The 26,124-nt window shown below is 44.7% G+C and overlaps 1 protein-coding gene across 1 annotated transcript in view; it reads right to left on the bottom strand.

Annotated features, from left to right (window-relative positions):
- Positions 1-26,124, bottom strand: part of LOC122387790 (battenin-like) — a 35,608-nt gene that overhangs the window by 7,630 nt on the left and 1,854 nt on the right. The window contains exons 2-6 of the mRNA XM_043378259.1: positions 14,436-14,534; positions 13,834-13,885; positions 13,486-13,567; positions 12,769-12,879; positions 104-339 (exon numbers count right to left, since the gene is read on the bottom strand). Of these exons, the coding sequence (XP_043234194.1) occupies positions 104-339; positions 12,769-12,879; positions 13,486-13,567; positions 13,834-13,885; positions 14,436-14,532 (578 nt within the window). The 5' untranslated portion in view covers positions 14,533-14,534. The remainder of the gene's footprint in view (positions 1-103; positions 340-12,768; positions 12,880-13,485; positions 13,568-13,833; positions 13,886-14,435; positions 14,535-26,124) is intronic.

The raw sequence follows: 26,124 nt of genomic DNA, 5'->3' as shown, positions 1-26,124 counted from the left end.
CCATCTCTTGTACGATCCCTCCCCCCCACACACACACACACACATACTCACACACATTTATCCCCCACACCTCTCGCGTAACCGATCCGCGCGCACTCCTCACCTCTCGTATTGTCCGGCGTACGACAGGAAGGTGATATCGCTGAACCCCCGGCTGACCGAGGCGCACAACACGCCGGCAAAGTCTAGCCACACGTGTGCGGAGAAGGCCAGAGCCAGGTAGCTGGTGAGGCACAGCGACACCACCAAGAAGACCCGCACGTTCACGGGCAGCTTGAGGAAGAACAGCGCGGAGATGCTAATGGAAGCGGCCGGCAGCGTCTCGGCAACCAGCAGCGCCTGAAGGGGAAAATGAAAAACAGTTACGGCTGCTCCTTGTCCACCGAGAGCTCAGTGGACACCGTGTATTTGAGCCCTAACAAACAGAGCTGGAGGCTGCCTATAGTGCAAATGCATCAAGCAACACACTTTCTCCACATACCTTGAGGACCGGCTTCTTCAGCTTCGTTCAGGTAAGGTAATTATTTTCATTTACGTCATTCCCCAAAGTTATTATTGGTTGGTGTTTACACCAATGTGCTTTTTGTTAAACGTTCAAGCTGTCTCTTGGAGCCTGAATATGTACGATACAAAGGAAAAGAGGGGAGAAAGAGGGAGAAAGAGAGAGACAGAGAGGGGGGAAATGGGAAAGAAGCTGAGCTGTAAAACCGCCAATTGAAACTCTGCTAGTAAAATCCAAGATGGCACACATGCATACTTACTGTCTGTAAGGAAATAGTGAATAATTTTCCACTCAGCTGAAGGTCACAACGTATGCGCAAGACTTCTAACTTCTCGAGAACACGTGACCAAAGAAAACAAGACAATCGGGGTGACACGCACGCGTCCTTCAGTCACGTTTTACTCTCAAAGGACGCCGTAAACATCTCTTTGAGATTATTTGTCTTAGTCCAGCGCCCATTACGTTTGGCCTGGCCCGGTGAGCCTAGTCAGTTCAATAAAGCCGCGAGCCTCCAGTTCCCGGTCCAGGCTTCCTTCTGGCCAAGCTTCTGACTCCTGCCTGAATGTGGTAGAGTCTGAAGTTTTATGGAAGGACAGCGTCAATGACCTCATCCGTGCTATAAACGTTAGTATTATGTAAGAGGATATCGCTGGGCACCATACTTCCTCTTTTCAGATACATAATCTGCCGATTTAACTGATATTGCCTTACTGAATATTTTATGACTTTCAAGCCAATCCAATTCAACTCAATTGAACGCTGTTAACCCGCGCCCTGCTGGGGGGGGGGTGTTTGAACACCCCCCTTGTGGTTTTTCGCGAATATCTCAAAAACGGCGGCGCGGAGCGCCGCCGTTTTTGGTACACCTTATCATACATCAATTCTACACATGTTGTGAAAATTTCAGACCAAGGTCATTCAAGGTCAGGTCACCAGGTCACTTGAAGTGACCTCACCTCATAAAATGTTTCAATGTCTGTCGTAGCTACACCGAGTGACCGATCGCTTTGAAACTTTCAGCGATTGCTAAGAGCAATAGCATGTACAAAATGTATATCTCAGAATTTTGATATCGATGACCTAAGGTCAGGTCAATTTTGCGACCTCCCCATTATAAGTCAATGGGAGAAAATTGAAATGCGTCTCTTTTGGACGAAAGACATTATAAACACTCCCAAACACCGAATTACAAGTGTTTTAGACACACCGAACATGAAAATGGTGTCCGTGACCCTTGTTTATGCCCTGAGGTCATCTTAGGTCACGAATGGTATCTAACAGTTTTTCGCAAATAACTTTTGATAGAGGCATGCTAGAGCGATGAAAATGCCTTATATGTATTCAGTTCGACGATACGGATCGACTGATATGCAACATGACCCTTTCCGGTCAGGTCATGACCTTGACCTGAGGTCAAATTTTCAAGTTGACCTTTCAAGGTCAAGTTATAGTTCATTCGATGCGTCTTGACGAGAGGAACACGATGCCGGTGAAAGTAAGCTCGTACAAGGCTTGGGTCAAAAGTTATTGCAGAAAAACTGTTTCCGAAAAAATCGGCTATTTTTGCAGTTTTTGCCCCCTGCAGGCAAAACCGTTGATGTTAGGTCAAATCTGAGAGAATTACTCAGAAAGGGCGTTAAAAGGGCTATCGAATGCACTTTTCCGCGGCGCTGTAGCTCTATTGGTTCCCGAGTTATGCGTTGGCTTCTTGGAAATTTTCGACATTCGACCTGGAAATCGGCGAAATTTTGCCTTCGATGACCTCTGGTGACCTGACCTTTGACCTGACCAAAAAATTGACCGAAGTGATTTCGTCATTATTTTTGACGCTCTTTCGAACGCCGCCTTCCGCGTATCGCTACGTGGCCCAGGAGCCGAGTTACAAGGGGGGGTGTTCAAACACCCCCCCCCCCCAGCAGGGCGTGGAAATCCAGGACCCCCAGCAGGGCGCGGGTTAAACTAGCGCCGTGCCAGGTGCTCTTAAGTTCCCCTTCTTAGCGTTTTGCAAATATTTCAAAAAACGGTGGCGTTATGCGCCGTCATTTTTGACAGCCTATTTGATACATCATTTCTGATTACCTTGTTAAAGTTCATTCACAGTCAGCAGGTCACCAAGTCACGTGAAATGACTTCAGGAGCTATGAGCTAATCTCAGTCCAAAAAAGCATGTACAAATCTGGAACCGTTGAATGTTGACCATCATGGGCGTAGGAGCGGCTGGAGCATTGTGGGTGCATGGGTGCAGAAATCCAGCCATGGCCGGTGAAGCGGGGGGGGGGCGACACCCGAGCGAAGGCTCGTTACGAGCTTTGAGGGTGTACCATGTCGAAAAGGTACCAACCGATAAGTGCATTTGGAAGCATTGACCCTCGCATGTGTAGGGGGTTCGGATGAACCCCCCCCCCCCCATGGTTGTTCGCAAATAACTCGCGCAAAAAGCGGCCGATCGCGACGAAACTTTTAGTACCCTCGAGTTGATCAGTTTTACACCTACTCTAAAAATTTCATGACCCTGACCCAAAAGACCTTTGACCTGTGACCTGATTCTCGAGACCATGTTCGGCCGGAATCGCGATTTGGCGTATGTCAACTCACATTATCCGCGCGTTTCCAGTCTTTTTGTGATTGTAGACGTCCAAACATGTGAAATGATGTTCTTCCCATGCATCACGGTGGGTGTGAAGATAACCTGAAGGTCAGGTCAGGTCATTGACCTTTGATGACCTCGGTTCACTTTTTCGAGTTTTACATGTTTCTAGGGTAGTTTATAGGGCTGATTTCGAATTTAGCATCCATTTGAACGTTTACGAAGTAGTTTTAGTGCTTTCGTGACATGCTACGACGCCGTCAGTGGTAGTTGACACCTACTATGGATAGCCGGTAGGACGCCTAATGGTTGACCTGACCTGACCTGACCCGATCTGGCCTAAATGCATGAAGAAATCATCTGTGATCAAAACTAACATCAGATATTCGTGATCAGCACCCCGAAAAACCCGATAACAGCTTCACTTTACGCAGTTCTAGGAATTTGGAATATTGACCTGACCTGGAAGGTCAACCAATGAAGTAGGACCTTAAAATTGGGTATCATCGGCTTCCTCTCGTCACGGGCAACACCCTCGTTTTTTCCGCGAAGCTCTAGCTCGATCAGGGGCCGAACGGCAGGGGGTCCGACCGACCCCCTCCCCCTTCCCCTACACATTAGAAGCTGGAAAACGCTGCACACATTCGAGGGCTAATATTGTCAATATTGACTACCGCAAAAAGTAAAAGCGGCCAACTTAGCCATTTTCGAAGATATCGGGCTAAAATTTTTGACAGTGGTTCATCGGTTCGGTATGTGTTCAATCACATGCTCCATTTCCCTTTTTTCAGCACAAATGTAAGTTTTGATTTTTGAAGACCATCACTGATCACAGTAGCAAATGCTTCGAAAGATGGATAGTAGGCAACATATCCTGAATTTGCCGTGCTGCATGGGAAGTACTGTTGATGAAAAAGGGGTTTTTGGTTCAGATTATTGTGGGTGCAGAATACATTGTCTGCACCCACTGGATAAATATTGTGGGTGCAGCTGCACCCTTGCACCCATGGTTCCTACGCTTATGTTGACCATTGACGTCCTCAAATGACCTTAATTATTCGTGAGTTGGTGGCTATTCCCATTTCCCATCCTCTTCATTCCGCAGTCCTTACGGTTTCCTTATCACTTGTTTTTCTTACTTGTGCTACACGTTACCCATGCGCAAAATTTGAGGGAGATGGGATAAGACGTCTCCCCCGCCTTGCCTTGTTACTATCATGTAACCTAACCCGCGCCCCGCTGGGGGGGGGGGGGCAGAATCTGCCCCCCCTCCCGTTTTTCGCCAATAACTTCTAAACGCGTTACGCCAGCGACGTCAAACTTTCAGTACCTTATTATACATCAATTTGACACGTTCCCTGAAAATTTGAGCGAAATCCGTCGGAAAATTTTTGAGAAATTGACGTTTTAGTGACGTCATGTTCGCCATTTTCGCCTCAAAAACGGCAAAATTTCAAACGCCGCTAACATCTTCATTTTTAAAGGAATCAAGACGTAACAAAAAGGTTATACGTGATTCTACTTTGTCTATCAAATGGCTATCTCGATTTTTTGAAAATTTTGGATTTTGGCCAACATTTTTCCAAAAAACTGATTTTTTTGGGAAAATATTTATAAAATCCAAAATTTTGAGTTTATCGAAAAAACCGGAATATATGTCAAAGACGAGGTCTATGTGCACCTACATACCAATTTTTAGAAGAATCGGTTCAAAAATGTGGGAGTTATTCAAAATTTTATGACGTCACGACACACAAAATTTTTGAAAAATGATTTTTTTGGAAGTTCTAGACCTCGTACGGAAACGAAAATAGCACCATTCGATTCGCCGTGAAAAACTGCATCGGATAGACACCTTTTTAGGCCTTAACAACCAACTTCAAAATTTGACCTCACTTGACCTGACCTTGACCTGACCTCGACCCGAAATTCATCCAGAGGTGGTCCATATCACTTATTGAGTGTGCCTATTGAATTCCATGAGTAAAATGACCCATAAAACATGTGTCGCACATGCCCTTTTCTATATTTTGTTTTTGGTGACCTGACCTGACCTGACCTGACCTTGACCTTGACCTTTGAATGACATTGTGTGCAACGAATATTGTCTTGGTAGTCTAAGAACACGTTTTGGGCAATCAGTCTCAGTCCATTCTTCGGCAACTACGGTGCAAGGCCGATACTGTAGAAACTTGCATTTTGTACCCTTGACCTGACCTTGACCTGACCTCTGACCTACTTAAGCAAAAAAATTTGGGCTCTTAAGATCCGCCTTGTTGAGAGCTTTCGATTGCCGTTTTCCCCGTCTTTCTACGACCATCGGTTCGGAAGTTAGACAGGGGGGGCAGAATCTGCCCCCCCCCCCCCCAGCAGGACGCGTATGGCTGAATAGCCCAGCGGGGCGCGGGCTAATGTATGACTTAAGAGTCATGTTACCTTTTCCTCAAGTTATAATGAATATGAAATAATATTTTCGGAGTTTCTTGAGTGATATATATTGAAAAATTGATAGCAAATATTTCGATACTCGTAGTGGTACCTTTTTCAATGCGAGTGATGCACAGTGCGAGTTTTCTGGAATACATCAAGCTTTCTGAATTGATTTCAAATTGAAATGGCTGGCAAAACACTGGTGAGCTCGGCTTTTTCACAAAGCGTCAGATTTGATGTGGTTAGGGCAGTGTGAATATTTGTGCGTTCAAAAGTTGTAATGTAGTACATGTTGATGCACATTTTATGGAATACTTTCAAGCTTTCAATACTTTCAAGCAATAACTTTCAATACTTCCAAGGCCGACAAAGGTAAAGAGTGAAGGGGTTACAGCTAACGGATTTAAGCGAATGGGTTACAGTTAACGGGTTGCAGCGAAACAGACAGGGCACTGCAGTCTGTGGTGTAGGTTTGTAATACTCTCTGGCAGAACACAGGTGAGTGGAATACTATCAAGCTTTCTGAATTGATTTCAAATAGCTGGCAGAACACGAGGCAAGACAAAGCGGCAGGATTGATGTGTTTAAGTATTTGTGTGTTCAAGAGTTGTAATGTAGCATGTGTTGATGCACATTTTATGGAATACTTTCAAGCTTTCAATACTTTCAAGCAATAACTTTCAATGCTTTCAAGGCCGACAAAGGCAAAGACTGAAGGGGCTACAGCTAACAGATTTAAGCGAATGGGTTACAGTTAACGGGTTGCAGCGAAACGAAGCAGGTCTGTGGTGTAGGCTTTGTATTACTCTCTGGCAGAGCACAGGTGAGTGGAATACTTTCAAGCTTTCTGAATTGATTTCAAATAGCTGGCAGAACACGAGGCAAGACAAAGCGGCAGGATTGATGTTGGATTCCAGATTCAATGCTCAACTCATGTAACCTTTGTGACCTACCCTGACCCATCGTGACCTCATACGACGCCAATGGCCTGACCGTGCCTCACGTGACCAGCTTGATCTGGACTTGACCTATCGTGACCCTAGGTGACCTCTGTGCCATGGCCTGACCCACCGTGACCTGAGGTCAACCCAGTGACCTGACCTGGCCCATCGTGAGCTAATTGACCTGCCCTAACCTAATGTGACCAGTTTGACCTGCATTTACCTATCGTGACCTTAGGTGACCTGTGACCTGGCCTGACCCATCGTGACCCGTGACCTGGGGTGACCTATTGTGACCTAAGCGACCCCTGTGACCTTGCATGATCCGAGTTGACCGGAGACCTGACCTGACCCATCGTGACCTGGCATGACCTATGGTGACCTGACCTGACCTATCGTGACCTGGGGTGACCTGTTGTGACCTAAGCAACCCCTGTGACCTGGCATGACCTATATATTGACCTATATGACCTATGTATGTTGTAGTAATCTTGAGTGCGAGCTTTGTTAAGCACAACAAAATAACACAATTCCCATGCAATCGGTGGAGCTGGGTCCTCCAGTGCAGATAAAATAACCTATACGATACCGCCTTCCTAAGAACTTATACAATATCACTGTCTATCACGGAATTTTAATTAAATATTTAGACAATCAGCGCTAATTTAATAAAAAGAGCGTCACTTCAGTTACAGGTAAGTCACACTTACACAAGGTGACCCCCCCCCCTCGCGTGTTCGTTCAGCGTGCCAACCACTATTTTTTTAGCACAATGTCCCATATTGGGCTCAGCTGGACGCCACCGCTGTCGAGATTCATTGACGGGCGCAGCTGTCGGATCTCGATGGCCTCCCTGATTTTACGTTTTTTCCAGTGGCGTTCGATGGCTAGGGTTCTCGCCTCGAACGGGTTCAAGTCACCGCCACAGGTACAAAAGTGTCTGGCCGTCGCTGACGTATCGCAGCGTCCGTGCTTGATATCGGCGGTGTGCTCCTTCAATCTGTCCTGTTTTGGTCGCCCTGACTCTCCGATATAGCTGGAGCCGCACGAGCACTTTATCTCATATACGGCCCCTTTCTTCTTGCTCTGCTCCACGGGATCTTTGACGTTAACCAGGTGACCCCTCAATCGCTTGGATTTGTGAGCTACCTTGATTCTGTGTGGCCTGAGAACCTTGGCTATCCTTTCGCTGAGACCTGGGACGTAGGGCACTGCCGTATAGGCTTCTTGGTCTCTGGCGGCGGCTTCCCCCTGTACGGTCTGGCTGGCGTCAACGAAACGTCCAGAAAACGTCCAGAAACTGCCGTTTTTGGACGTTCTTGTCCAGAGGTCAGAAGGTCGGCTGGGCACCTCAGTCTACCGGAAGGCGACCGCATCAAACGTGTACCTGAAGTACAACTCGAGCCACCCCGCGGCCATGAAAGCTGGTCTAATAAGATGCATGGAAGCCAGAGCAAGACGGGTCTGCAGCGACATGTCAAGTGTGAAGGAGGAGAAGAGCAAGATACGGGATGTGTTCGTAGCCAATGGCTATCCGGAGCCGTTTATCAAGAGGGCTATGAGACGCCGTGACGCCAGCCAGACCGTACAGGGGGAAGCCGCCGCCAGAGACCAAGAAGCCTATGCGGCAGTGCCCTACGTCCCAGGTCTCAGCGAAAGGATAGCCAAGGTTCTCAGGCCACACAGAATCAAGGTAGCTCACAAATCCAAGCGATTGAGGGGTCACCTGGTTAACGTCAAAGATCCCGTGGAGCAGAGCAAGAAGAAAGGGGCCGTATATGAGATAAAGTGCTCGTGCGGCTCCAGCTATATCGGAGAGTCAGGGCGACCAAAACAGGACAGATTGAAGGAGCACACCGCCGATATCAAGCACGGACGCTGCGATACGTCAGCGACGGCCAGACACTTTTGTACCTGTGGCGGTGACTTGAACCCGTTCGAGGCGAGAACCCTAGCCATCGAACGCCACTGGAAAAAACGTAAAATCAGGGAGGCCATCGAGATCCGACAGCTGCGCCCGTCAATGAATCTCGACAGCGGTGGCGTCCAGCTGAGCCCAATATGGGACATTGTGCTAAAAAAATAGTGGTTGGCACGCTGAACGAACACGCGAGGGGGGGGGTCACCTTGTGTAAGTGTGACTTACCTGTAACTGAAGTGACGCTCTTTTTATTAAATTAGCGCTGATTGTCTAAATATTTAATTAAAATTCCGTGATAGACAGTGATATTGTATAAGTTCTTAGGAAGGCGGTATCGTATAGGTTATTTTATCTGCACTGGAGGACCCAGCTCCACCGATTGCATGGGAATTGTGTTATTTTGTTGTGCTTAACAAAGCTCGCACTGTGCATCACTCGCATTGAAAAAGGTACCACTACGAGTATCGAAATATTTGCTATCAATTTTTCAATATATATCACTCAAGAAACTCCGAAAATATTATTTCATATCATGTAACCTCCATGTCATGGTCTTAGCTTTGAACCTGGTTCTTTGTGTCCTGATCAGCTCATACAGCCGTCAGCAGCAGAATCGGCGCATGGTGTGCAGATGGTATACCTAACAAAAAAAAACTCAGCTTCTGCTACAGACTATTGTCTGCCATGGTGGTAATGAATGGCCTGTTGAGGCGCACCAGCTGTAAAATCTAATAATCTATTCCACTTTTCTCCTCGAAGGTGAATTACAATACTATAGAAACACATACTCACAAAGGTCACAGATGGGCCCAAAAGGCACAGATGCTCACATATGGTGCAGTCTCCGAAAACTTGATCGGGAATTTTTTTAACCCGCGCCCCGTAGGGCTATCGGCGGACCCTACCACCCGTAGGGGGTGGGGCCGTTTCGCCCCCCCCCCCCCCCCTAAGATCTCGGAAATTTACCGGCCGATTTTGAAAATTCAAACGGCATCAATAGCCCCACCGCGGAACTACCTTGTGACCAAATTTCATTGGCCTAGGTCAAACCGATGACGTCACAGGTCAGGTCAAGGGTCGGATTTTCACCGTTCACAGACATTTCAAGAAATGTGTTGTGAAATCGAGTAAATTGGTAAGTTATTGAAAACCATCGGTGGTACATTGTTCGTCAAACACATACTTTGCTATCTGAGGTCACTGATACCAGCTCAGGTCATAGAGGTCAGATCATTGGGGGTCACAACATGAAAGTGTCGTGTGATACATGTTTTATGGTCCATTTTACATGACAAATGCGATTATATGGGTCAGGCAGCCTTTGGGGCCAGCTTAGGTTACGTTCTGGTGAAGGTCAGGTCAAGGTCAGGTCAAAATAGGTCAAAATTTTAAGTTGATATTTTTGCATAAAATGGGAACCGATTCGATGCAGCCCGTCACGGGGAGTCTAATGGTGGTCTTTGTTTGGTCCTACGTGGTCTAGAATTGCCAAAAATTGAGTTTGAAAATTTGACGTCATCATTTTTGAACAGTTCTTTCGCTATAATTTGGCCAAACAAAAAGAGATATCGATCTGAAATTTGGTATGTAGATAGAAGATGGTAGGTACTATCATATATATTCCGTTTTTTTTTTCGAAACTAAAAAATGGATTTTTTTGGCTAGTATATCCAAAAAAAGATACTTTTTTATTTTTGGGTATCAAAATTCAAAAATTTCAAAAATACGAGACAGCAGTTTTGTAGCCCTAGTAATTCTACACCTTTTATGTCGGATCATTTTTCTGCATCTTCAAAGCTGTATGCCTGACAGCTCTTCTCGCGAAGCTCTTTTTTCGGTCGAAAATGGCTGAACATGACATCATTCTGACATCATTTGTGGCCAACCTATCATAGCCTCTGGAAAAAAGTTGGTCACAATGTGTAAAATTTATGCTCAGAGAGGCCCTGAAAGTTTGGTGGCGATATCTGCAGCCGCTTAGGAGATATCGACGGAAAAGGCCAGGGGCGTTTCGCCTCCCCCCCCCCTCCTACGGGGCGCGGGTTAACAGCAGGAGTGGCAACTATTTCACCTTCTGTCGCCTTTTTGCATCCCAAATAAAAATGCGTGAATGATGCAGCAAATGTTTCCCCCAGCTGCAACCTACAGCTTAGGTTCCAACCGATAGTTATTTTAAAACTACATATTTTTGGACGATTCAGTGTCGTCAAGTAAAATAATAACCCTAAAACTTTACAAATGATAAGCTGTTTAGGAGAAAAATAGCGTTTTGGATTGGCTGGTATTAGTTTCGCGTTTTTTATGCGTGTATGTGTGTATAGCATATCGTTCCATCGTTTCGTTATTCGTCTGTTATTGTATCCAATTGGTATGCCCTTAGCATGACTCGTGTCTTTTTTTATAGATACCGGTTATCTTGGCTTCATTGATCATGGTTTTCTACGCAGGCGTTAGCTACAGCAAGTGCCAACACATCCGATACCGAACGCTGGATGCCCAAGGACATACATCCGAAAGCATGTCGTTGAACTCGCCTGGGACTCAGTCTTGTTCCAAGGATAGCAACAGCCGTGCATCTAAGCCATGGTCAATATTCCGTCAGGCAATGATGCAGTAAGAAGTTTACTGTAGGTATTCCACGCGGCAGGTAATGGCTTTGTGTCCATATTTTCAGGACCAGTTTCCCAGCGCCGTCCGTGTGCGCTACTCAGACAGGCCAGCTGCCAGTGGCATACCAATGAGAATAATGGGCACCGTGTCTGGCCACCAGACAGAGACGTGCATTTGGCCGTACCCGGGCCGTATCGGGGCCGTACCCGTGTCGTCCCCGTGCCGTGCTTAGGCCGTGCACATACCTTGCCATTGGGTCGTATTCAGAACGGCATGGGGGCCGTACTCAGGTCGTAAATAATCGGGTTCGGCTACATAATAGCCGTTTTCACGACGGCCATCTGGTACACATTTGGTGCACATTTGGTGTACATTTGGTGCACATTTGGTGCAGATTTGGTCAAATTAGGTTCAGTGTATCTCTTAGAAGCTATCAGCCTGGGTTTCACTTATTGCTTATATGCCTCCTTTGTCATATCATCAGAGAGTGTCATCGATTAAAACACTGAAATAAATTCATAAAATGAGGATATTTGCTGAAAAAGAGATAAGGTGCAGATTTGGTCAATTTAGGTGCATTCGCTGGATAGCCCGTCGTGAAAACGGCTAATATCCTCGGTCTGAATTAAAGTTGTGATATAGACCGCACCTTTACTGTAAATTATACGTGTATGTACAACCTTCTGCCGTATTACCGCTATAAACACGTAAGTGCTAACATATTACCGTGCTCTTGCCAAGTGCCTTACATATGCCGTACTCTGAGTCGTATACCTACCCACACCCGAGCTGTTCTTATAGGGCGTACCCAGATTGTATTTACTCTAGGCCTCCTACATTTTTGCTTTGAGCCCGACCTGGCCGTAGTCAGGCTACACATATACTATGTCTTGCTTTAGCCGTCTTACCTTACATAGCCTATTCAGAGCCGTACCCCAACTAAATCTAATCGGCGACAAAGCGACAAACCAACAACGGCCGTATCCGCCCACCCAGCGAGGGTGCCACGGAGCGAGGGCGGTGAAAATACATACGTAGAACGTTGTGAAGCGGGCCAGCGCTGACCCGGCCACCCCGCCTCTCGTTAGCGCGCTCTGTGTGTCCCCTGCAGTGAGCACACGCCCAGACAGACGCTGTTTGTTTTAGCTGCGGCGACAGGCGACCCAGACTACCCCGCCGCTGATTTGTGGTCCGTTTTCTCCTCACGATAGTACGCTCAGGATGAGGGTGTAAAGATAGACGTGTAAATAAACACAGGGATGATGTGTTTTCGTGCTCCTTTTGGCGATTCAAACATGCCAGCCGCCACATGTGATCAGTGCAGCTATTTATTCGTTCAAAACAACTTCGGATTTGATAACCCTGCAATCCAAGCCAGGAGTCCTAAAACTGTTTCACAAATATTATGTGAACCCAGGTCAAAGGTGAAGCCAGCGCCTCAGAGCGCACTGCACATTAGGTGTATGTAAACTGCGGAGGGAATTTGCATCGGATAGCATCGCATATCACATACAAACTTTGCCGAAGTTGCTGTCAACCTGCTTGATTCGGATATTTTGACTGATGACGCTTGCACGTATGTTGATCAAAGAACATGTCAGTTTGCGAAGCTTTTTTGTACTTAGATAGTACGCTTTTAAGACATTAAATATCTATTTTCACACATCAAAAGCATTCTCCATTACACTACAAAAAAAAGCATAAGACTGGGCATGAAATCACACGCAGATCAAGGACAACTGCCATTTTTATCGACAAATTAATTAAAGAATCTTACCCCTGCGGATGTGCTTTTGCACATTCTGGCGTGTGTAGTAGCGTCAGATTCCTGGAGATCACTGATGTTTGCATACGAGCCGGGAAGGTCAACAGAGCCACCCTGCCAGCCCTGGCGGTCACAGGTCAAAGGTCAGCTACATTTCTATATAAAGTAACTACCCAAAAACTAGATTTCGTAGTTCAACAGTGATAAAATAAACTATGCACTAAATTATGCGTTCCAATTGTCAGCAGTGACCACTGACCTCATGAATTCAGCGGCCCATGTAATACGAAACATGATATGCTTCATCACATCGTTTGCTTGTTTAGGAGCGGCGGCCTTGCTCATAACGACAACTTCATCTCATGTGCAATAAACGACTCTTGAGCTGCGTTATTGTTATTACAAATCTTAGCTCATATGAACTAGCCGGCGCAGACCGCCGTCGGTAGGCGCTACAGCTCATTCTAGGCAAACGAATGAAATAACTTCGAGAGCTGCTTCCACCACCATATCCATCCACGCAGGGAAAGCGCTGACGATGTGCATTTAAAACACAACAAATAAACAGCATAGAGATAGGTTGGAAGGCAGCCTTCAATGAGGCTTTTTGTTCAAAGCCTTTTGCTTTTCGCTTCGAGAACTACAACAATTTTCTTAACGTATCTGGTTACCAAATGCTGTCCCCAGGGATGCCCACGGAAAAACAACACAAGATGCTGCTGAACTCACCTGAGCCCCAGTCCGAGCCAGAATATCAACCGCCGCCGTGATCAGCACCCAGTAGGTGAAATTGTTGCCGAATCCGAGAATCCTGCAAACCGTACAGGGGCTAGTGATGGCCGGATCTATGACGTCATGAGTTAAGCGTTAAATAAAGGCGGTAATAAAAATATGCTGAAGCTAGACATTCTGTGTGTAAAGCCTTAATTACATAAAAATAGTGAGGATAAATATTCATTGTTTTGCTCATCAGTTCCATGACTCAAAAAATTACGCAAACACATCAGCTTGTATCCTCGATTTCTTTTCCTCGAAATGAATCACATAGCTCAAATGAAAAAGCAGTACAAACCTTACCAGTAGCTTATCAGATTGCGTCCTTTATTGACAGCTTTACTGTTTGTGAATCCTTGAACAAGGGAAGGTGTGTCATTACGGTCATAAGGCATATCGTGAATTTGCATCAGTTAGGTGAGGCATATTCGTTACACTGTGACACGTAACCTATCCCACTCTTCGCCAATTCGTGATCGTCTTGGTGCAGTATTCTATTTGTTCATCTGCAAATGCAAAGCCCAAGTTGTCGGTTGTTAAGAAGTTGCGAGAATGTTGGAACTTGAGTTTGAAACCTTCTGCAACTAATTGACTGTGTCCGCCAACGCTTTGAGAACAACGCAACTAAGTTTGTAACGGTAGCGACAACCATAATTACCGCCTTCATTTGTAAATTAGAAGCCGGGCGGATGGTTGCATATTGCATGTGCACAATAGATACAATTGTCAGGTGCTTATCGGAGTTCATCGACTAAATAGAACCGAAAACGTTTTGGCTATAAATCTCAACATGAGGTATGCACCTAATACCAATTATGATAATTGTTTGGCATCTCTAACTGGAAACGTATAGCTGTCTAGCACACACTACATATGTGCCGCCGCGACTATCGCAGAATCCTTACTTGCGAGGCATCCCTGTTCTTCTTTGATCGGCTGCCCGGTCAGAGGCGCCAGTGCGGCCGCTCTCTCAGAGTCCTGCTCGGCCGCCGGGTGACCCATTTCTGCAAACAGAGGTGCAATACAGTCGGCAATTATCATTATAAGTATGTGAGATGCCCTGAGATAAGTTTTGAAAATATAGGAAACGAAGAATGAAAAGCATGGAAGAAATCATTCTAGAGGGAAATAAACGATCGAACAGTTCTTATCATCAACGAATGATATCTCAATTGTCTATGTCGCTAACAGCACGGTTATCGAACGACATTCCCATGCATTGCTTTTTTATTTTTGTGTAACGTTTCCGCTAACTTTTTCGCTTTCTATGAAGGAGGCCGCAGAATGTGAACAAATGGAAGCACAATCCTGGAACTGCATTTGCTTTATGTAAGATCACCGGGCATACGACGCGTGACAGTGTGGCCAGTGTTGCAAATGTAAAAATGTGTGACTGTTTTGGATTTTTGAAGAAAAAAACGCTAAAAATCATAAGTCTTCTTCGTTTTACTTTGAAAGCACAAGACTCTGTTTTACCACCACGGTTTTCCGGCAGCAGCATCCTGTTCTCTAACACACCGCCTGATGCAATGCTCCCCGTTCATTGTAACACCACCAGTTCCATTACCATAAATGACCGGGGCACTTACCCTCAGGGCGCGGACTACATGAGTCCATGCTGCCTCCGTCATCCCCCGGATAAAGTCCGGCTCACCTGTGCGGATTAGGGGGAACAGCCGACGGCCCGGTCCGTGGCAGGGGATCACGGGCCGTGATCGAGGGGATCACAGACCGAGATCGAGGGATCAGCAGTTAAATCTGGCCGTTCGGTGCGTAACGACCAGAGGAACAGCGGCCCGGCAAATCCACTACATCCCCGAGGCATATTTTGGTCTTTGGCAGGGTGTGGTGAGGGCTTAGTGACGTGCGTTGTTTTTTGTGTGATGAGAATTGTATTAAGACCTGAGACAAGACCCTTATATGATTCTCGTCATGCACAGAAATTCAAACACGAGCTCGTTTGGCCTTGATATTTAACATTTCATTGATTAGCTGTATGTATGGAATGTAACATAAGAGGTACGTGCGAAGTCAGACATCTCTGAGGATTACCAATACTAAAAACATCCTATGTTTCGGCAGCTTGGCTTAAAACACTGTAGTAAATATACTCTTTAAACTAGCAACTTAATTTTACCTTGAATTTGATGATTATACTGCATAGTTAAAAGTTAATAGCATATTTTATAGCAAAACACATAACAAACTTTACCTATAGAGGCAAACCACAAACCGGAAAACTCTGACCAAAACGGATCAATACTAATAGCCAGCACAAGAAGGTCTTAGCGATGTGTCTGAGAAGCTATCTCCGGCAGATGAAAAAGATTCCCTTGAGCATTGCATATATTTCAGCCTGGTGATTTATTGACGCTACAAATGTGTCACAGGTGTGGCGCTGTGACCAGATAATTCCCAATTTTACAACGAGCTTTGGTTCAGACGATATATCACCTCTGCTTGATTAGATTGCTTGAACAGCAATTTTAGGCTGAATAGAACAATGTCATCAGTATAATGAAGGCATAACTTTATGTCGGCTCACATTATCCGCGCAATTGCTGTATTTTGTGGTTCTTGACTTGCAAATATGTTGTGAAATGATGTTGGTCCCATGCATTATGGTGGATTTCAAGGGCACGTGAAGGTCAGGTCAGATCACTGACCCGTGATGATCTTGGTCCACTTTTTCGAGTTTTTCATGTTCCTAGGCTAGTTTTTTAGCAGAATTCGAATTTAGCAACCACTTGAACATTTACGAAGTAGCCCGCGCCCCGTAGGGCTATCGGCGGACCCTACCACCCGTAGGGGGAGCCGTTTCGCCCCCCCCCCCCCTAAGATCTCGGAAATTTACCGGCCGATTTTCAAAGTTCAAACGGCGTTCGATAGCCCCACCGGGAAACTACCTTGTGACAAAATTTTATTGACCTAGGTCAAACCGATGACGTCACAGGTCAGGTCAAAGGTCGGATTTTCGCCGTTCAGAGACATTTCAAGAAATGTGTTGTGAAGTCGAGTAAATTGGTAATTTAATGAAAACCATCGATGGTACATTGTTCGTCAAACACATACTTTGCTATCTTAGGTCACTGATACCAGGTCAGGTTACAGCGAGGTCAGGTCACCGGGGTTCACAATATGAAAGTGTCGCGTGATGCATCTTTTATGGTCCATTTTACATGACAAATGCGATTATGCGGGCTAGGCAGCCTTTGGGGCCAGCCTATGTCACGTTTTGGTGAGGGTCAGGTCAAGGTCAGGTCAAATTAGGTCAAATTTCAAAGTTGATATTTTAGCATTAAATGAGTATCGATTCGATGCAGCTCGTCACGGGGAGTCTAATGGTGGTCTTTTTTTTGCTCTACGAGGTCTAGAATTGCCAAAAATTGAGTTTGAAAATTTGACGTCAAAATTTTTGAACAGTTTTTTTCGCTATAACTTGGCCAAAAAAAACGAGTTATTGTTCTGAAATTTGGTATGTAGATAGAAGACGGTAGGTACTATCACATATATTCCGTTTTTTTTTTTTTTGAAACTCAAAAACTTTGTGGATTTTTTGGCTAATATTTCCAAAAAAAATGTTTTTTTTTGGGGGGTCAAAACTCAAAAATTTCAAACATCCAAGACAGCCGTTTTGTAGCCCTGTCAATTCTACGCCTTTTCTGTATTGATCATTTTTCTGTAGCTTCAAAGCTGTTGGCCTGATAGGTCTTCTCGCGAAGGTCTTTTCCTCGTCCTCTCAATTCCACATCAGCACTTGCGTGTGCATTTGCCCATAACTTCATTGGCTCAATGTTGATGTAAGCGGATCCAATCACTAAGTGCCCAATTGAGACGGGTCGTACGTTTCCACTACTCTACAGGACACAAAATAGAAGCGGATGTTTTGAGGACCACGAAAGAAACGAACGTGTTGGCTAGTGGTGATAAATTTTCATTGGGTCCATCTTAGTATACGGATAGACATATGTAACCTTTGTATCATGTATCATGTATCATGTATCATGTATTACAACAATCACGAATGCCGGTTGGCCCTGGTGATGTTAAATCTGGTTCACACATCATACACACATCAGTATCGCACATACACACAAGTACATACACACAAGTACATACCTACTCACATTACTACTGATTTTAGATTGATTCATTCTGCATTACTCATGAGCATTGAGCAATTTCAATTACAATCACGTTTGCGCCGAATTTACATGTGTTTGAACGTTTTTCCGAAAATCTTCCACAGATTCGGCTTCCATCATGCTGGGCAAAAGTTGGTTCCACTCTCTTATGGTTTTTGGGAAAAACGAGTTATGGTACTGAAGTAATCTCGACGGAAGTCTCTCTATCTTTTTAGGGTGATCACTCCGTGATATATAGCTAGGTTCACATATAATTCTACTAACATCTACTTTCATGTTGCCATGGTGTAATTTGTACAGTAAGCATAATCTCGCCTCTCTACGTCGGCTTTCTAGGGATACCCATCCTATTGTGGCCAGCATGTCAGTAACACTGCTATGTCGGTCGTAGTCATTAAGTATAAATCTAGCAGCACGCCTTTGAACCATTTCCAGCTCATGCTTCATGCCCTCTCCCCATGGGTCCCAAACAGAGCTGGCACAGTCTAGATGTGGCCTAACAAGGGACAAATACATGATTTCCTTTACAGCCTGTGGGCAATCCTTGAAATTTCGCTTAATAAATCGTAGCATCTGATTCGCTTTACCAGTGACATGTTGTACATGATTTTGCCAGGTACATTTATTCGAAATATGCACGCCTAAATATTTGAACTCATTGACAACCTGAACTTCTATTCCATTCAAATAGTATCTAGGCATTGCAGCAAGTTTTTGCTTTGTCATTCTCATGATAGCACACTTTCCAACATTAATAGACATTTTCCATTTGGAACACCATTGAGATAGTCTATTTATATTTGCCTGTAACGAAAAACTACATTCTTCATTGCTTAAGATGTCTGTGTAAAGAACAACATCATCTGCATATAATTTTATCTGACAATTAATCATATCCGGAAGATCGTTAATATATAAAAGAAATAATATTGGACCCAATACACTCCCTTGTGGGACACCGGACGTAACTCTAATCACATCAGAATAACAATTATTAACCAGAACTCTCTGCGTTCTATTATATAAGAAGGCTTCAATCCAGCCAAGAACGTTATCATCTAAATTATACATTTTTAGTTTAGTTAAGAGATGTTTATGTGGAACCCTATCAAACGCCTTACTGAAGTCAATGAATGCCAAATCAACACTCTTTTTCTTGTCAATGGATGACATAATATCCTGATAAAGCAGTAACAGTTGTGACTCACAAGAAAGATGTCTTCTGAATCCATGCTGACTATCAGAGAATAGGTCAAAATCATCTAGGTGCATCACAATATGGGAAACTAAAATACGCTCCATCATTTTACAACATATACATGTGAGCGAAATTGGACGATAATTTACAGGTTCTTTGGTACTGCCCCCTTTGAAAGCTGGGTGCACTGTGGCTTGACGCCAATCGTGAGGAATGTCTTTCATATCAAGAGACTGTTCGAAAATCATTTTGAGGTACATTGCGACCACTTCTGCGCAATGTTTTAGAATAGCCCCGCTAATGCCATCAGGGCCACACGCTTTGTGGACCTTAATATTTTGTAAGAGGCCTACGACGCCATGATAACTAATAAGAACCGGCGGCATAACCTCCGACGTGCGAGTGCAATCGCTCAATGATGTTGTATCTGTATCATCTTCACTGAAAACAAGTTGAAAGAACGTTATGCAAAAGCATCTTAAAATATTCCACACTTAGGTTTTTTGGGTATTACGGTAAACTGGCTTAGAGGCGAAGCAGAACGTCTGGTTCATGAAGAACACACACAGTGTTTCACATAAACCGAAGACACGTGCTGCTTCTTCGCGTGCAGTCTTAGTGGCCCCAGGGGGCTTTAACTCGACCAACACCGGTTCTTCTTCGTTCTCCCTAGTCACGTGATATTACGTCACACCAAGCGCGCGAAAGATAAACCCTTTGAAGGTTTTGCACGAACTTGCATCGGGTTTTAGAAGAAGGGGTTGTGGTTTAATCAGTGTAATGGCTTTCATCAAGACCACGCCCGCGGTACCACGTTCTAGCGTCCACCGGAAGCGATCGCCATTTTTCGATCGCGTTGGATCACGCTTTGTGCAGTGACGAGCGGCTGGTGCAAGATTGGGTGAATGGCAAGTAATCAAATATTGAAGAACTGAAATAAGGTTAATTTTTTGCTTGTCAAGTGTTGTGTATTATTTATATTACTTGTGATTGACCATAATAAGGAATATCACACCGCTCTTCAAATGCATGGGTGAATGCATTGGATGAAGACAATTCATATGCAAGACCAATCAATGCAGTAAGTATTTATATGTTGTATAAATGCCCCATAGCTTAAATTATGCATGTGGTATTTAGACAAATCTTCCAAATGAAGATAAACCAGGAATAGAATCAGCTTGCCATTTTGGGGTCAATTGATTTAGGTATAAATTTGGCTGATTTTAATAAACATATGTTCGTGCTGATTTAGTGCAATATTTTATCTATGCTGCACTTAATATGTCAAGTGCATTATTTTATTTTTGGAGTAGGCTCATGGTCTCTGAAGTCAATCTAAGTTTCTTTACTCCCTGCCTGTTGAATAACGCATCCGCCCGACTCTTCATTCTAGGGGACGAGGCCATCTCCGCTCTGATTGAGGCCCTGGAGTCTGAGGAGAGCGTCCTGGCGCGCGCCGCGCGGAGACGTCGACATCGTCGAAAACCCTGGCTTGAGGCTGGTGGTGGAAGGAGAAACTGTATGTGATTTGGGAGGATGCGATATCGCCATCCGGCTGCTGACATGGGCGATGGCGCAAACATACAGTGTTTGTGAAAACATCCACTTGCTAAAGCTAAAAATGTGTTCATATTTGGCTCCTGGAGTTCTTTGGCTTGGATGTGTAAGGCAAGTGACGCGGCCGAATGGAAAGCGTTCCTGCAGGCTGATTGCGGGCTGATCGCAGACTGAATGCGGGCTGGTTGCGGGCTGATCGCATGGGCTGGTTGCGGGCTGGTTGTTCCTGACTGGAGACTTGCAGGCTGATTGCTCAGAGTAAAGAGGAAGGTAATACATTTTAAGGTGTATCAAGTACTGTGTTTGCGCAGCAGATGTGACGGCGCAGGTCGATAGCCATGCATGGGAGGTTCAATAGACGAATGAACGGGGATTTTGCGGTATTGCAATAGAACTGAAAGGGTTCTACAACCGATATTCAGAACACAGAGTGGTTTCCCTATAAACCTCAGGGACTTCTTCACATACCCTTTGGGGTTCTTATCTAGGTGCTAAGAACGCTCTTATTATAAACCCTAAACCTCATAAGAGTCTTTGGAAGAATCGTGTGGATTCTTTTGATGAGAATGCAAAGCCGTCTACGTGAAGAACCATGGAGGTTCTGAAAAACGGTGGCATAACATTTTACCCCACAGGGGTCTAAATACCCCTATACGTTCTTAACGTTCTTCCAAAGTGTTTTCAGTGTTCCTCACAAAATATCCCTTTGTATTGATTGTTAAGAATACTTGCTATATCCTCCGGGTTGTGGACAATGTTCCCACTCTCGGATACAATAAAGGTAATGCCCGTTTTTTTAGTCCTTTTTGCTTTAACATACTTCCAAAAATGTCTATTGTCTTCTTTCAAGAGCGACCCAAGCCTACTTTTGTAATTGGACTCTGCTTCTTTGTATGCCTGTTTTACAACCGCCCGAATTTCTCTATACCTTTGCAGAGAAACAGCAGATTTGTAAAATTTTGCTTCTCGATGAAACCGTCTCTGTTTGTCTTCGAGACGTTTAAGTCTAAGACTGTACCACGGAGGATCTCCGTTAATGGTAAAGGCACGGGTAGGTATGCTACTTTCTACATTACTTATCGCCTCTTTGAACATAATCCAGTTTTCATCAACGGTCCGTGAAAGTGCTTCTTCACGAAATTGTATGAAATGTTGATAAAGACGCTGATTTATATCTTCAAAATTGGCTCTATTATATTGTTTTATCTTTCGTTTTACTTTTGGTTGTCGTGCTACATCCTGGGTTTGGAATATCACAGCTAAATGGTCACTAATGCCCAAACATGTGTGAAGGTTGTTAACTAGTTGAGGAACGTTAGTTATAATTAACCTTTCTGACAGTTCGAAGTTAAAATTTGTTGGCCTGACATGCTGGTTATAAGGAAAAGTGCAGACTTTTTCCAGCATTTGTAGGTATTGCTTTGCATTGCATGGTAAATTATTGTCCGTAATTGAGCTATGCCCAACAGCAAGTAAGCAAGCGGAGTAAATATTTTTTTCCGTGTATGTGAACGTCAATGGCAGCAGTGATGGGTGCCCGGTGCACAATGTCAATTTCAAAGACAGCCGGTGAATAGATGGAGAATAAAGGCTAAAACTCTCTTCTTTTTTGCAAAACTTTTGGCCAAGAGGTTGACCGAAACAGGAGTGAGTTATTGAATCATCGTTTTTCTAGTCGAACCGTATCAACTCATTTACATCCGATGGCTATCAAAAGAAAATGTAGGGAAGTGTTAACCTAAGACCAGTGACGAACCGATTCCACACCCTCAGGTCAAGTTGCTGGTTATTGCGAGAACGGTCAGAAGAAACTCCCCTAATGTTACTTCCGCAATGCTTGCAGCAGCTGCTGGTCAAGTGTGCCGTATTCGTAGGTAGGTACTTATCAACAGCATGTGCGGAGGAGGGACGCAGCGCTGCTGACGTGATCACAGGATGGCCATTTATCATTATCCCACCTGACGTTATGCCACTTGTGCATCCCTGCAGTGCACACAGATGTGCCGGCAGAGTGGCACAAAGGAACACGGACACACAGACGGTGTGCGGGCTGCTTCCGTGGCACGTCGAATGACTTTGAACGACTTTGATCACGCTGAATTCAGCTCAGTGATGTCACTATAGATCTTGTAACTGCTGATCCAAAAATTGAGCTAACTGATCAAAAGCGTGCAGGTAGTGTCAGAAAATGTCTCAATAGACATCTTCTTACGACAACACCATGAATTTTGAACCATACTGCATTAACATACAAGTGCCTTGCCCGTGAGCCCCGCACTTTTACATCCACCCATTTAGTTTTCGTTTTCTTTGTTAAAAATGTACAAGTCAAAAAATATCAATTAAATCTTCACCCTATAGACTACCACACTATCAGCACTGTGAGACATTGCATTTGAGCACTCTAGCTTTGTCGTTGAGAATTAACCGCTTTTCCAGGAAAAGCTAAAACACGGCGACTTCGCTGCCAGACATCCTTCGCACGTTTAACCCGCTCATGACTGGGGGGGGGCGCTCTACAGAACCCCCTCCCTCCCGTTTTTCTGCAATGTCTTCTAAACCGCTTAACGTATCAGCACGAAACTAGCGATACTCTTCAGCGGCATCAATTTCACACCTTGTGTCCAAATTTCCATCCACTTTCTAACTACCATAGGTCGACCGGAAATGACGTGACGTCACGGACGGCACATGTCAAGGATTGACACGGTCCCGGCCTACCTAGCCAGGCGGGTCGCCGATGGGGAGTACAACAATGTTTTATGCTTATTTTTGCTTGTGTTTTTATGTGAATTATTTATACAATTACAAAAATATATCTTTTGAATTATTCAAAAAAGGGACCTACGAAATTTTTCGGAAATCTTTGAGTAAAATAGACCATAAAACATGTGTCACGAGACCGATACATGATATAAAACTTCCGAGGCCTAGGATGACCTGACTTTGACCTTAAAAGTTCGAAGTACAAGGTTGGTACCCTCAGGGTATCTAAGGCATATATCAAGGAGTACGTAAACCAAAAATGAGCTTGATCGGATTTGTGAGCCAGCGGCCAGAGCCTAAATGGTGTACAAGCCAAAATGCTAATAGTTTTACTTTGATCTGACCTGTGACGTCATTGTGACGTCCAAATCAATGAAAATAGGTTTTGCACGATATTTTTTCCAGGGCTATTAGAAGGCGTTTGAATTTTGACGATCGGCCCAGTAGTTTCGGAAATAGGAAGGGGGAGGGTCTCTGTAGAGGTCCCCCCCCCCCCCCCAGTCACTCGCGTTATGGAAAATATTCCAGTCATGCGCGGGCTTATATGTGTCTCTCGCTATAAGGAGAAATCAAAATGTTGTCATGATTTTTAATGAAACTGGAGTCGCCTCATACGGTATGTGTACGCTGTAGTATGTATAACTTGGATAATTGGATCCATAAGCCGTAAAAAGTCACGAAGAAGAGCAGTTTCACACTGAAATAACAAGCCATGGTTCTTTGTGCAGCGATGTGCCCAATCAAACGAGTCTCCGGGCATGCGAAAGCCGTCCCATGACTTCGGGCATCGCCTGGAGATGGGATCGTTTCTCAACGATATTTAAAATTTCCCCTAAAAAACTGTCCCACGGTTATATAATTAAGTTCATTGAACTCTTTGTGGTTTGTGCTCCGTCAGTGTCATTCACATTAACCCGCGCACGACTGGGGTATTTTCCATAACGCGGTTGACTGGGGGGAAGCTCTACAAAGACCTTCCCCTCCTATCTTCAAAACCACTGGTCAAAATTCAAACGGCGTCTGATAGCCTTAACCCGCGCCCCACTCTGGGGGGGGGGGCTATTCATAGCCCCCTCCCGTTTTTCTGCAATAACTTCCAAACCGCTTAAAGTATCGACGCCAACCCTTCAGTACCTTCGGCTGCATCAATTTGACACCTTGTGTCAAAATATGAGCTTCGTAGCTATCATAGGTCGGCCGTAAATGACGTCAGAGTAACGTCATGTTCGGCCGATTTCGACGCAAAACATTGAACCACGGCAATCGCTCCCAAGAGCTCAGTTTTTAAGCAAGATCCAATTTCTTTACATAAGAGGACTCAGAATAGACTGCGCTATCAAACTGCTATCTCGGATTTTCAAAATATTGAAAATTTTGAAAATTACCTATATAGAATAAATTCAAAACTTATATTCTTGTCTTTTTTCAAAAACTTTTGGCTTTTCGAAAAAAAAAAACGGAATTTATGGGATAGACCACATGCTTAAAATTTACTCTAGCAAGTTTTAGCTAAATATCTTCAAAAATGGCCAAGTTGTACGCATTATTGCAAAAAAAAATTACAATTATGAATTTTTCAAATCAACTTTTCAGTACGCATTTGGCATCGTACACCAATATAAATAGCACCATCGTGTTCCAGAATCCTGAGCTCAAACTGCATCCATATATACATCCTTTTTTGTTGAAAAATTTTAACTTCAAAATTTGACCTTGTTTGACCTGAAAGTGACCTGACCTGAGCTAACTTCAACTCAAAATGACCTCGAATGACACCGACGACATCAAATTCGAAATCTATGGCCTAAATGGACCACAAAACATGTGTCACGTGACTGACGCATGATATAATATTTCCGTGACCTTTGATGACCCGACCCGACCCTGACCTGAAAATCAAAGTACAAGTTTGGTAGGTACCCTCAGGGTATCTAAAGGATCTGTTCACGAGTGTGTAAACCAAAAATGAGCCTGATCTGACTTGTAAGACGGCGGCCAGAGCCCAAAATGTGAACAAGCCGAAATACTAATAATGTTTACTTTGACCTGACCTTTGACGTCATCGGTGACCTCGAGGTCAATGAAATTAGGTTTCGCTCGACAGTTCTTCCGGGGCTATCAGACACCGTTTGAATTTTGACGATCGGCCCAGTAGTTTCGGAGTTAGGAGGGGGGCTATGAAGAGCCCCCCCTCCCCCCCCCCAGTAGGGCGTGTTATACGCAGACCCCAGTGCAGTGGGGCGCGGGTCAAACAAAGCGTCGAGCGAAATCTAATTTCATTGACCTCCAGGTCACCGTTGACGTCACAGGTCAGGTCAAAGTAAAAAATTTCAACGTTTTGGCTTGTTCCCAATTTGGGTTCTTGCTGCCGGGTTACAAGTCCAACTCCGACCACGGCGACCAGGCTCATTTTTGGTATACACACTCGTTAATATTTGCCTAACCCGGTACCGCCTGGGCTATTTCCGTACCCACGACAGCCTGGGGGGGGGGTCCCCCTGTTATCTCGAGAACCAATGGTCGCATCGAGCCCCGCGAGGCGGCGTTCGAAAGGTCTGTACGAGACCTTCCCAAAGCACTCTTAAGATTTTGAAATTGAGGTCAACTTTCGGGTCAAGATCAGGTCAAAGGTCAAATTCTGGGGTTTTGCATGATTAGGCTTACGGACAGCGGAATCGATAGCTGCTGCTCGAAACTCACCAAAAATGACCTCAAAGGCCTAGTGAAGGTACCATGTGCGTATAGGGGTCATACTAAGTACGGGTCAAGGTCAGGTCAGGTCACGAAAGGTCACGGTTTTCACTTTCTGCTACATGGGCGTGCGACACATGTTTTATGGCTTATTTTTCACGCCGAATCCGATGGTAATGATTATATGTGACCCCAAGTCACTGTGCTGGTGATAAGTGTGCATTGAAAGCATAA

Source organism: Amphibalanus amphitrite, unplaced genomic scaffold (genome assembly GCF_019059575.1).
Source record: "Amphibalanus amphitrite isolate SeventyFive unplaced genomic scaffold, NRLGWU_Aamphi_draft 000298F_arrow, whole genome shotgun sequence".
Classification (NCBI taxonomy): domain Eukaryota; kingdom Metazoa; phylum Arthropoda; class Thecostraca; order Balanomorpha; family Balanidae; genus Amphibalanus; species Amphibalanus amphitrite.
The sequence above is the reverse complement of the archived record's forward strand: the minus strand, read 5'-3'. Positions and strand labels throughout refer to the sequence as shown.